This window comes from Podarcis muralis, chromosome 9 (assembly GCF_964188315.1).
Source record: "Podarcis muralis chromosome 9, rPodMur119.hap1.1, whole genome shotgun sequence".
Classification (NCBI taxonomy): Eukaryota; Metazoa; Chordata; class Lepidosauria; order Squamata; family Lacertidae; genus Podarcis; species Podarcis muralis.
In genome coordinates, this window is record NC_135663.1 from 10,540,420 (window position 1) to 10,554,335 (window position 13,916).

The following is a 13,916-nucleotide window of genomic DNA, read 5'->3' on the forward strand; positions in this document are numbered from 1 at the left end:
GTGCAAGTAGATAAATAGGGACTGCTTACTAGCGGGAAGGTAAACGGCGTTTCCATGTGCGGCTCTGGCTCGCCAGATGCAGCTTTGTCACGCTGGCCACGTGACCCGGAAGTGTCTGCGGACAGCGCTGGCTCCCGGCCTCTTGAGTGAGATGGGCGCACAACCCTAGAGTCTGTCAAGACTGGCCCGTACGGGCAGGGGTACCTTTACCTTTACCTTTACACTCTAAATTGCCTAACACTGGATTTGGCATTGCTGCTTGTTATTTGCTTTTTTCTAAAACAGGAGCACAAGTCCTTAATGAGTTCTTCTCTGTCTTATCTGTTTGCATTTACTGATTAACTTGAGATAGTTTAGTTTAACCCTCCTAAAGATTCATGCCTAGTTTTAATTCAACAGGTGCCATGGGAAGTAATTTTTATTCAAAAAACAGGTTCCTATTTAAAACGCGCTTACACTTTTAAATGTGGAGTTCCTTTATATAATAATAATAAGAATACACAGAGGAATTATACCAGAAAGATATGGATGCCTCGTACACCCCAGGTAGTGTGGTTGCTGACCTTGAGCCAGACATCCTGGAGAGTGAAGTCAAATGGGCCTAAGAAAGCACTGCAAATAACAAGGCCAGTGGAAGTGATGATATTCCAGCTGAACTATTTAAAATTTTAAAAGATGATGCTGTTAAGGTGCTACACTCAATATGCCAGCAAATTTGGAAAACTCAGCATTGGCCAGAGGATTGGAGAAGATCAGTCTACATCCCAATCCCAAAGAAGGGCAGTGCCAAAGAAGGCTCCAACTACCGCACAATTGCACTCATTTCACACGCTAGCAAGGTTATGCTTAAAATTCTACAAGGAAGGCTCAAGCAGTATGCGGACCGAGAACTCCCAGAAGTGCAAGCTGGATTTCGAAGAGGCAGAGGAACCAGAGACCAAATTGCAAACATGCGCTGGATTATGGAGAAAGCTAGAGAGTTCCAGAAAGACATTTACTTCTGCTTCCTTGACTATGCAAAAGCCTTTGACTGTGTTGACCACAGAAAACTATGGCAAGTTCTTAAAGAAATGGGAGTGCCTGATCACCTCATCTGTCTCCTGAGAAATCTCTATGTGGGACAAGAAGCTACAGTTAGAACTGGATATGGAACAACTGATTGGTTCAAAATTGGGAAAGGAGTACGACAAGGCTGTATATTGTCCCCCTGCTTATTTAACTTATATGCAGAATTCATCATGCGAAAGGCTGGGCTGGATGAATCCCAAGCCGGAATTAAGATTGCCGGAAGAAATATCAACAACCTCAGATATGCAGATGACGCAACCTTGATGGCAGAAAGTGAGGAGGAATTAAAGAACCTTTTAATGAGGGTGAAGGAGGAGAGCGCAAAATATGGTATGAAGCTCAACATCAAAAAAACAAAGATCATGGCCACTGGTCCCATCACCTCCTGGCAAATAGAAGGGGAAGAAATGGAGGCAGTGAGAGATTTTACTTTCTTGGGCTCCATGATCACTGCAGATGGTGACAGCAGCCACGAAATTAAAAGACACCTGCTTCTTGGGAGAAAGGCGATGGCAAACCTAGACAGAATCTTAAAAAGCAGAGAGCAGCCCTGAGTGCTCACTGGAAGGACAGATCCTGAAGCTGAGGCACCAATACTTTGGCCACCTCATGAGAAGAGAAGACTCCCTGGAAAAGACCCGGATGCTGGGAAAGATGGAGGGCACAAGGAGAAGGGGATGACAGAGGACGAGATGGTTGGACAGTGTTCTCGAAGCTACCAGCATGAGTTTGACCAAACTGCGGGAGGCAGTGGAAGACAGGAGTGCCTGGTGTGCTCTGGTCCATGGAGTCACAAAGAGTCGGACACGACTAAACAACACCAACAGTTTAACTTTGTCCCCACATGTGGTTTGTTGAAACGCTCAGAAGAAATCTGATTGGTTCTTACGAACACTGTGTAAAGGGTTCTTTTGTTAATAAAACAGCCTGGATGGGGGTGTGGAGATATGCACTTCCTCCGAGAGCCTTGCCGGTCACAGCCTTGTGTCTTATTTTAATCAGGGTCCAGTCCTTTTCCTTTGGCCTCAGAATGCAACATGCTAACTGCTCTTGTTTGAGCATGAATTAATATTTGCAACATGATACAGCTCTGACTCTATCCTAGAAGCCTTCGGCTTTTTCAAAGTACGATCTCTAAGTGTTTTAGCATAAATGCATTTTATATTTATCTATGAAATGTTTCCAGAGTTTGAAAGCAAGTGCTAAGAGGACAGTAATAAATTAAGAATGGAAAGGAAGCAATGGCAACTCCCTCATTAGAGGTGCCAAAATTCTGTTAAGCCACCCAGTGCATGCAAATATCTACCACTGTTCCAACTACAGTGGTACCTCGGGTTAAGAACTTAATTCGTTCTGGAGGTCCGTTCTTAACCTGAAACTGTTCTTAACCTGAGGTACCACTTTAGCTAATGGTGCCTCCCGCTGCCACCACATGATTTCTGTTCTCATCCTGAAGCAAAGTTCTTAATCTGAGGTACTATTTCTGGGTTAGCGGAGTCTGTAACCTGAAGCGTCTGTAACCCGAGGTGCCACTGTATTTTTAAACACCAGTGTTACGTTATAAAAATGATGTGCAGAGGTATTTCAACACCAGGATGCCAAAACTTCTAGACAATGGCTGCGTACACACTACCAGCTTAAAGGTTAATTTCACTGTGTTTTAAATGCATTTGCACCCTGTTGTACACATAAGCACAGTTTGAGATGTATCTGCATCACTCACTGCAGAGAAGCGGACACGGAGCAATGGATCCAAACTACAAGAATGAAGATTCCACCTAAACATTAGGAAGAACTTCCTGACGGTAAGAGCTGTTCGACAGTGGAATTTGCTGCCAAGGAGTGTGGTGGAGTCTCCTTCTTTGGAGGTCTTTAAGCAGAGGCTTGACAACCATATGTGAGGAGTGCTCTGATGGTGTTTCCTGCTTGGCAGGGGGTTGGACTCAATGGCCCTTGGGGTCTCTTCCAACTCTATGATTCTATGAATGGCATGCAGAGATCAGTCAGGAATGCCTTTACCCAATGAGCAGTTCTCAATTCAAATCAAAGCTGATTTTGGGGGGAAATGCATCAAAATGCAGTATTTCACAAGAAACTACAGGATAGATATGGATTGTGGCTGATGTCGTGTATACAAGCTTTTCCAAGACAGCAGTGGGAGAACATAGGTTGAAGAGTAAACAGAAATGTGTAGACAGCCAGTGTTAGAAATTCAGATATATAAGCTAGGAGCCAAATGACCCCTTAAACCAGGATTACAGTCACCAAAACGGAATGCCTAGTTGCCATTTTTGGGCAAGGTGACTCAAAAGTTGTATTTTTCAATATGATTTTTAGGTTCCTAAAATTCATTCTGATTGTGCATTGTCCTGTAGAATTCGACAGGATGTGAAAACAGTCAAGATCCAAGAATTTCCCAGGCATGCACCTCCAGATGGTGGAGACAGCGGGCATCATCCTGGCATCATCCAGGCATCTTCACTTGGTCGCAAGCCGCCAATAGCCAGCTGCAATATACAACAGGCGCCTGGCAAATTTCGAATGCTGTACACGGCCTTGACACTGAGCTGATCCACACATGATGGTAAGCCATGGTTTATGCCTTCCGGTTAATAAATCACTCCCATTTTGCTCCACCCTGCCTGCAGCCAGCTGCAACGAACCTAGAGCCTTGGCTTAGCATTACATGTGAACCAGCACTTGCAGTTTTGCTTCTCTCCAGACCATGAGCTGCTCATTTGCAATAAATCACAATGCGCAAACCAGCTCAATTATTATTATTTTACAACCAAGCAGTGTATAAATTTTATGAAATAAATAAATAAAGTTAATATTCCCGCTGGCAATGCCTGACAGAAAGCTCTAAAATGGGGTGTTCTTAGGGTGGGGCTGAGCTGGGCATAATCTGCCAGCTCACCTTCTGCTGTGAGTGGCCAGACTGCAGAAGTGCAATAGCTCTGCTGTTCCACCAAAACGTTGCAGTGAGCAGTCTTTGCTGCTACAGTGGTACCTCGGGTTAAGTACTTAATTCGTTCTGGAGGTCCGTTCTTAACCTGAAACTGTTCTTAACCTGAAGCACCACTTTAGCTAATGGGGCCTCCCGCTGCTGGAGCCCGATTTCTGTTCTTATCCTGAAGCAAAGTTCTTAACCTGAAGCACTATTTCTGGGTTAGCAGAGAGTGTAACCTGAAGCGTATTTAACCTGTAGCGTACCACTGTCCTGACTAGCAAAGCAATAAACAAGGAAATACATCTTGTGGGTTTCCTCATACTGTATGTGCAAGATTTGTATCAGTGCTCTAAAAGACTGTTTCTTCTCTAATGATTTCGTCTCGCAGTCATGCTTGTGGTTATATCAAACACCACCAGTTTTGGATACACCTATTGTTTATTTTTGTTTTATCTCCATGTCTAACAATACTTTAATGTGCACAATCACCACTTTCCTTTAAAATGTGAACTCTTTTAGATCAGAAGTGGATTTCTTCAGAACAGAATGGTGGAAGAATATCATTCTCTAAAACGAGAAAGGAATTGTACTTCAAAAGAACTAAATACACACACAGCATCCATTTAATTGCAGGTTTTACTCACACAAAAAGCAGCTACGAAGAGTGAAATGTTCACCGTGTGTTTCAGATATATCTTTATCAAGGGGAAAACATTCTTATTTATTCCTTCATGAAAACTTCAGAACTTTGAAGCTCTGTTTTCGTTTGTTTGTTTGTTTGTTCTACCATTATTTTAATAGCTATTTTTGCCCCCCCCCTTTTTTGTGCTGAATTCAGAGGCCAGGTTGCTCACGGTTTGAGCATATTATACCTATTCCTGGCCCAACTGCACTCACTGCCAATCAGCTTCTGGGCCCAAATCAAAGTACTGGATTTGACCTATAAAGCCTTAAACGGCTCAGGACTGCAACGCCTCAAGAACCAACTCTCTCCATATAAACCGTCCTGGGCAGATAATAATCTGAGGCCCTTCTTTGTGGGCCTCCTCCGCGAGAGGTCCGGATTATGGCAACACGAGAACAGGGTCTTTTCTGCAGTGGCTCCCTGTTTGTGGAATGCTCTCCCCAGGGAGGTTCGCCTGGCGCATTCATTATACACCTTTAGGCATCAGGTGAAAACGTTCCTCTTCAACCAGGCTGAATAACATCCTGTATCCTTTTACATGCATTTGGTGGGACGGGGAATATTGTTTCGTTCTTGTTTTTATTATGTATTTTGTGTTTTTCTTCCTTGTATTTTTAAGCTGATATCTACAGATGAAGGAGGGTATACAAATTTAATTAATTTAATTAATTAATAATAATAATAATAATAATAATAATGGCCAGGTGCCCTAACCTACTTAAAGCATTTTTACCCAGTAGAGGCTGGTCCACCAAAATGAATGGGCCACTACCTCACCCATCTTTAGGGAAGATTTTAATGTTTGATGCATTACTGTATTTTAATATTGTGTTGGAAGCCGCCCAGAGTGGCTGGGGAAACCCAACCAGATGGGCGGGGTATAAATTATTTATTATTATTATTATTATTATTATTATTATTATTATTATTATTATTATTATTATTTAAAGCATTTATGCTCATTGCTCTAAAATACTTTCTTCTCCAATGATTTTGTCTCGCAGTCATGCTTGTGATGATAATAATAATATTATTATTACAGTTGTACCTCGTGTTACATACACTTCAGGTTACATACGTTTCAGGTTACAGACTCCGCTAACCCAGAAATAGTGCTTCAGGTTAAGAACTTTGCTTCAGGATAAGAACAGAAATCGTGCTCTGGTGGCGCGGCGGCAGCAGGAGGACCCATTAGCTAAAGTGGTCTTCAGGTTGAGAACAGTTTCAGGTTAAGTATGGACCTCCGGATTAAGTACTTAACCTTAGGTACTACTGTATTAATAATAATAATCTCATTCTGCCCTCTGCCTGCCCATACCTGCCTTCTTTCTTACACCCAAGTCCAGTGGGTAGCACTGCCTATCGGTTTTCTCTTCCTCAGCCTCAGTGCTGCCCTCGAAGAACTTCAACGGAGAGGAAGATGGGGAGAAAACTAAAATTAGTTGACTCTGCCTCATTTGTTGACTCATTAGCTCCAGTTCCAACTACCGCCCGCCATTTGAGTCCCAATGGGCTTTATTAGAAAAAGCTCTCTGAGTGGCGTACGAAAGCCAGTAGTCAGTTCTTGTCTTCAGCCTTACAAATCTAAAAGACAGAAGACACGCGAAAGAGGGATGGGGATGAGGGAGGGAGAAAGAGGCAAGTTCGGGCACCAGTTCTTAAAGGTTCCAGTTTGTTTGTTTGCACATTTATAGTGCACGTATAATGAAAGGGTTGGTGCCGTGTTGTTTTTACTGTAATTATTTGTAGGGTTTTAATAGCTTTAACAGATATATTGTTCTACCACTGTTAAGACTGTGACTGTCAGCACTTTCAACATACAGGTGAAACTCGAAAAATTAGAATATCGTGGAAAAGTTCATTTATTTCAGTAATTCAACTTAAAAGGTAAAACTAATATATGAGATAGACTCATGACATGCAAAGCGAGATATGGCAAGCCTTTGGGGTTTTCATCAGCTGTACGCCATGATCATCACAATTATAACAAATAAAGGCTTGCCGTATCTCGCTTTGCATGTCATGAGTCTATCTCATACAGTGGTACCTCGCAAGACGAATGCCTCGCAAGACAAAAAACTCGCTAGACGAAAGGGTTTTTTTTTTTTTTGGAGCTGCTTTGCAAGACGATTTTCCCTATGGGCTTGCTTCGCAAGACGGAAACATCTTGCAAGTTTGTTTCCTTTTTCTTAACACCGTTAATACAGTTGCGACTTGACTTCGAGGAGCAACTCATAGAATGCGGTGTGGTAGCCTTTTTTGAGGTTTTTTAAGACTTTGGTGATTTTTGAAGCTTTTCCAAAACTTTCCCGACACCGTGCTTCGCAAGACGAAAAAAATCGCAAGACGACAAAACTCGCGGAACGAATTAATTTCGTCTTGCGAGGCACCACTGTATATTAGTTTCACCTTTTAAGTTGAATTACTGAAATAAATGAACATTTCCACGATATTCTAATTTTTCGAGTTTCACCTGTACACTTCTCTTCTGCAGTTTTAAAAACCTCACTCGGTGGTAGAAATTGGCATAAGAGGCCGATGTTTTCCTGAACCATGTTCCACAATGCCAATCCAGTCATCATCTTGAGCAAATGCAACACTCTACTCACAGGCAACTGTTCTTTTAATTAATAAAATGGGTGTTTAAAAGGTCACAAGGGCCTGCGGGCGGAAGGTGGTACTTGGAACCAGTGTTCAAAATTCACCTGGAAGTTCATCTTTAACAGGGTGGAATTTACGCTTTTCATTCTGAACCAGGGCAAAGTGTAGGTTGAGTGTACAGTATTCTAAAAGGAGCTGGTTGGCCATCTGTCATGGATGCTTTAGATGACATTCCTGCATTGCAGGCAGTTGGACTTCAGAGTCCCTTCCAACTCTGTGGTTCTAATAAAGAGTTTTAATTCTAACAATGTTTAATTGGTTTTTAATGATTGCTCCCCCCCCCCCCATGTTTTTAACCGTTCTTATTTTTTATTTGCAAGCCACCTTGAGTCTCTGTAAGGGAAAAAGGTAGATGAAGAAGAAGAAGAAGAAGAAGAAGAAGAAGAAGAAGAGGAGGAGGAGGAGGAACAACAACGAAGAAGAAGAAGAAGAAGAAGAAGAAGAAGAAGAAGAAGAAGAAGAGGAGGAGGAGGAGGAGAAGGAACAACAACAACAACAACAACAACAACAACAACAAATAGAGCGGCTTACAGCAGACAAAGAAGAAAAATTAATTTTTTTGGAAAAACAGTACGTATAGGAGAGGCAGGGCCAAAATTCTAAAAATTCGAAAACTGGCTGGGCTGGAAACAATTCAGGTAGCCTGATGGAATAACTCCAGCTTGTAAGAATAGCAACTTACATGCAACCAAAGGCAGCAAGGGAGATGGAATAGCGCTGCTTATTTTTTCTACCTCATGCTTTCTGGTGGAAGAGGAGATCTGTAACCCCCCTCTTCTCTCAAACTTCTCACCCCCCTAGAATCTGGAAGAGGGGCCAAAAATATTGTATATAAATACAGAGGTTCAGAAAGCCTGATTTAGTCTCCAACTACACCAAAACTATTATCCAATTCACACAAACCTGTTACAATTCTCCGGAGCAAAACACTGAATAGTAAAGTCACATTCACTAAGCCACACTTATTCTGGAATTTTATTTTCACGAACCATCACCATCATTATGATATTGCTTTGTCGATGTAATTACATTAAAAAATACTGAAATTTCTGATTGTGCATATTAATGGGGGGAAATAGTTGCAAAGCAAGTGAGGGAAAGGGCCAGCAGATTAGAAGGGAAAAAAAGACAGAGGCCAGATGGGCATGAAAGGAGATCACAGATCTATATCACTGGCCATTTGCCAGCCAAATACAGGAGACTGTAAGCAACACCAACCCTACTCAGAGTACACCTACTGAAGTTCACAGACATGGCTAATTTAGGTCCATTCATTGCAATGGATCTACTCCGAGCGGAACTTTTGGGACACACCCCCAGGTGTCCATAATGGCGAACCTAACTAAGAGCTGAGCAGTTTGGGGACATCAGGATGAGTAGGAGACCGAAAGTGCCGATCCACAACAATGAGGGCACAACCCACCGGGAAACCTTATGGAAGTGAATGGGAACTTTCCTTTTTCTTGCAAGGAGAGTCGGTGTCACACAGGCTGGGACCTGGGAGACCAGGGTTCAAATCCCTGCTCCACCACGTGAAACTCATTGATTTGACCTTGGGCCTCACTGCCTAACCCACCTCACAGGGTTGTTGTGGGGGATTAAACGAGGGGGAGCAGCTGGGTGGTTAGGAAGAGAACCATAAATAAATAAATGCATTAAAATTCAGTAAATAAATGCAATACATAAATAAATATATTAAAATGCAATACATAAATAAATGCAATAAAATGCAATAAATAACCAAATGTTGTGGGGGATTAAACGAGGGGGAGCAGCTGGGTGGTTAAGAAGAGAACCATGCGCACCACCTGAGCACCTAGAGAAAATGCAATATATGCAACGAAATGCAATAAATAAATAAATGCATTAAAATGCAATAAATGCATTAAAATGCAATACATAAATAAATAAATGCAATAAAATGCAATAAATAAACAAATGCAATAAATAACCCAATCAATCAACCAACCAACCAACCAAATAATCAATCAATCACCCAAGAAAATGCCAATAAGGCTTTTCTCGGGAGAACTTACCCGGGTGCGGGCCGTAGCCCAGCGGAAAAGAGCGCCTGCTCCGCATGCAGAAAGCCCCTGGTTCGATCCCCACACGCTGCGCCTCCCACCCGAGAAAACCCTGCAGTGCCCACCTGCCAGTCAGTGCAGCCGAGGCTGACCCAGGCGGGCCAATGACCTGGCTCAGCCTAACGCAGCTGCCGATGCTGCTCTCCCTCTCCGAACCAGGGAGCCCTCCCGTTACTTGGCGACCGCGCGGGCCCGCCTCCGCAGCAATCCGGGCCAATCACCGCCGCCTGTACCTGCCCGTTGCTTCTGCACAGCCGGGCGACGACTCGCCGCTTTACCTGCGGAGGGATACGCATCCGCCGTCCGATCCTGCTCCCTCCGCGCTGGGCCTCGTGAGAGAGAAAGTCCCATCGGCGAGAGAGGCGCCCAGGGAGAAAGCGGGGGCGCGTCGGGCAGCCGGATGATGGTGCCCGTCGCCGAGCACGTGGCCCAGGGCCAGCCAATAGCCGGCAGCGAAAGAGGGAGCTGGAGAGGGGATGGGTGACCAAGAGGCAGCCCACAGAGCTAGGAATGAAGCAGAGCGACACGCTCGAGTCCTTTCTGAAGGAGATTTTTGTATTTATACTTTTCGCTGGAGTTCCCCCCTTCTTATTCAGATAGGAGCTTTTTTTTTTTAATTGTCCCTGTTGCAAACAAAAATTGCCCTTTTCCCTTATGGGGTATCCATATAGAGTCCTTACATAGGTTCCCTATTGGTAGGAGAGAATAACAGAGGCCAACCAGAGAATATTGAGAAGCAAAGCAGCTAGTAAACTTGATCTTTATTGATCTCTTGCAACAGGGTGCTCCCCTCACCCGCAGGAAAGGAGGAGGAACCCCGAAAAATGGCACGCAAGGCCTTATAAAGACTTTTGAAATTGCCACCCTGTAGATCAAGGTGCTGGAGGAAACTCTTGAGAGTCTCCTTGGGACGCGGGTGGCGCTGTGGGTAAAAGCCTCAGCGCCTAGGGCTTGCCGATCGAAAGGTCGGCGGTTCGAATCCCCGCGGCGGGGTGCGCTCCCGTCGTTCGGTCCCAGCGCCTGCCAACCTAGCAGTTCGAAAGCACCCCCGGGTGCAAGTAGATAAATAGGGACCGCTTACTGGCGGGAAGGTAAACGGCGTTTCCGTGTGCTGCGCTGGCTCGCCAGATGCAGCTTTGTCACGCTGGCCACGTGACCCGGAAGTGTCTCCGGACAGCGCTGGCCCCCGGCCTCTTGAGTGAGATGGGCGCACAACCCCAGAGTCTGTCAAGACTGGCCCGTACGGGCAGGGGTACCTTTACCTTTAGATCAAGGTGCTGGAGGAGACTCTTGAGAGTCCCATGGACTACAAGAAGATCAAACCTATCCATTCAGAAGGACATCAGCCCTGAGTGCTCACTGGAAGGACAGATCCTGAAGCTGAGGCTCCAATACTTTGGCCACCTCATGAGAAGAGAAGACTCCCTGGAAAAGACCCTGATGTTGAGAAAGATGGAGGTTACAAGGAAAGATGGAGGGCACAAGGAGAAGGGGACGACAGAGGACGAGATGGACGAGAGGAAGAGAAGACTCCCTGGAAAAGACCCTGATGTTGGGAAAGATGGAGGTTACAAGGAGAAGGGGACGACAGAGGACGAGATGGTTGGGCAGTGTTCTCGAAGCTACCAGCATGAGTTTGACCAAACTGTGGGAGGCAGTGGAAGACAGGAGTGCCTGGCGTGCTCTGGTCCATGGGGTCACAAAGAGTTGGACATGACTAAACGACTAAACAACAACAACAACAGATCAAGACCACCCCCAGAAACATCATACATACATCACAGAAGGGGTGTAACCTAAGGCGGTCTAAACAGAAATTTGAATGTTGTTTTTCTCCTGTCCTTGTTTTTCTCCTGTCTGGCAGGTTACTTGATTGGATTTCCTGGGGAGCCTAGCCAGTCTTTTGTGATGATAAATACTTAGTTCCTGGGCCAGGTCACAGGCTCACACCCTATTCATATCTTAAATGTGCCCTTAAGACAGGATTTGTGAGGAAGGAGACAATGGGAGGTTTCCCACTTTGACCTTGCAGAGAAAACATTTGCTCAGTTTAGGAATCAAAATGGTTCCAGGTCGGTCTTCCTGTGCTGATCTATGTACGTTCTTGGTTGGTACGCTTATGAACATTACCATATATCTAAGTCCATAAAATTCCTATCACATCCCCCACCACAGTCAGAAGAACAGCCGATGGGAAAATAATAAAAAACACCCCCCCAACTGCCACTAGCCTGCCTTGTCCAAACATCTTTCTCTGAAAGGATTCCCCCCCCCCCCTTCATTGTTGAACAAGTATTTGTTGTTGTTGTTTAGTCGCTTAGTCGTGTCCAACTCTTTGTGACCCCATGGACCAGAGCACGCCAGGCACTCCTGTCCTCCACTGCGTCCCGCAGTTTGGTCAAACTCATGTTAGTAGCTTCGAGAACACTGTCCTCTCTCCTCTAGTCCTCTGTCGTCCCCTTCTCCTTGTGCCCTCCATCTTTCCCAACATCATGGTCTTTCCCAGGGAGTCTTCTCTTCTCATGAGGTGGCCAAAGTATTGGACAGCTTCAGGATCTGTCCTTCCAGTGAGCACTCAGGGCTGATTTCCTTAAGAATGGAGAGGTTTGATCTTCTAGCAGTCCATGGGACTCTCAAGAGTCTCCTCCAGCACCATAATTCAAAAGCATCAATTCTTCGGCGATCAGCCTTCTTCATGGTCCAGCTCTTACTTCCATACATCACTAATGGGAAAACCAGAGCTTTAACTATAAGGACCTTTGTTGGCAAGGTGATGTCTCTGCTAGTGCTATTTTCCCTGGAAATCACCTCCCTTGTTGTCTTATCTTCTTCTTTGGCGATCACTCATAGCTGAGTAAGATTGTAAGTGTGGTGTAGTGATTAAGAGCGGTGGACTCATAATCTGGTGAATCAAGATTAATCAAGTTGATGTTGATGAATCATTGCTTCAACACAGGTGATCTTTGCTTCTTCCGCTACACTGGCTTTAGTTCGCCTGTCTTCCCAAGTGATGTGCAAAATTTTTCAGATACACCATTGATGGAATCTTTTGAGGAGTTGGAAATGGCGTTTATAAGTGGTGCATGTTTCGCAAGCATCTTCTTCATTTTCTTTGGCAATCACTTGTAGCCGAGTAAGATTGTCTTCCATAAACACGGTTTTAACAATGAGTCCGTAAGTGAGCGTAATGCTGGTGGATCAGAGGCAAAGAGCAGGTCGAAAGGAACCCAAAGCCTCCGGAGGCTTCGGGTGAACGCACAGAACGCACTTTGTTTTAGAGGGGGAGAACAAGAAACCCCCCCCCCCTGTTCTCCCCCTCCTATGGTCCAGTGCGTCCTATAGAGCGAAAAATACGGTAGATCACTGGACATCTGTGGTAGATCACTGGTTCCCCCCCCAAGAAGCTCAACAACTTTTGCTCCCCTAAAAAAAAGCGCCACATTTACCCTGCACACCCCCAAAACGGGACTTTCCTTCCTTAAAAAAGCACAACAACCTTGACCTGAACCCCCCAAAAGGTAGATGACTGCCAGTTTTTAACTCTGTGAGTAGATCGCAGTCTCTTGGGAGTTGTCCACCCCTGGGGAATCCTGAATTTATTGCTGAAGCATCTACAGCAGCAAGGAACCTCAGGCCTAAGCATCAAATGTCGCCCTCCACGCTTTTCTGTTTAGTTTTCAGGTGTGATGGCCTGGGATTCCGATTCAGAGAGTGAACCGGAGGAATCCCAGCTGGCACAGGAGTCCCCGCCTCCAGGGCCGGCTGAACTGGGGCAAGGCCTAGATTCTGAGGAGCCTGCACCTGTGCCAGATCCTCAGGAGCAGGCACCAGGTGAATCCATTCTGGCTCCAGAGGTGGTTGAGGACTCAGTGTCTACAGGTGAGTCTCCCCCTGGGCCCAGTAACCCTTCGGCCTCTCCTGAACTGCAGAGGCTTAGGGCAGAGAGGCGAAGGGAACTGGTTTCTCCCAGGAGGAGTGCTCGCCTTAAGGCCAGGAGAGGCGGGACTCCTGGGGGCCGGGTCCGCCCCGGGCCTTAGAGAAGATAAAGGCCAGTCAGCCCGGTCCCAGGTTGCGGGAGCAACGTCGTTGTGGAGTACCTGCTGTTACCCGGACCCAGACCTGATCTTCCAGTGTTCCTGTTCCCTGCCTGGCTTCCTGCTTCTGACCTTCCAGCGTTCCTGTTCCCTGCCCGGCCTCCTGCTTCTGATCTTCGAGTGTTCCTGTCCCCGCCCGGCTCCCTGCTTCGGACCTTGCCTCGCACCTTGTGAACTATTTCCAGGCTAGTGACTCAGGACTGAACTTTGACTACGATAACAGTAACCTTCCCCCCGGGACCAGCACATCAGGACTCCGCATAGTCTATTTCCTCTCCCCAAGCAATTTCCTTCACCAACCCACCTCAGTCATTTTTGCCTGGCTAGGATATATCCTTGACTGTGATAATCCTTCTTGGTTGCCTGGATAGTTC

At 45.5% G+C, this 13,916-nt stretch overlaps 1 protein-coding gene across 7 annotated transcripts in view; it reads right to left on the bottom strand.

Moving 5' to 3' along the window:
• The window catches only part of ST3GAL5 (ST3 beta-galactoside alpha-2,3-sialyltransferase 5), a 28,333-nt gene extending 18,474 nt beyond the window's left edge, over positions 1-9,859 (bottom strand). Inside the window, exon 1 of one of the 7 annotated variants that reach the window (XM_028744100.2) lies at positions 9,682-9,859. In XM_028744100.2, the coding sequence (XP_028599933.2) occupies positions 9,682-9,799 (118 nt within the window). In that variant the 5' untranslated portion in view covers positions 9,800-9,859. The other 6 variants (XM_028744101.2, XM_028744104.2, XM_077933750.1 and 3 more) reach the window with 6 other exon arrangements.
• Between the last annotated feature and the right edge of the window lie 4,057 nt (positions 9,860-13,916).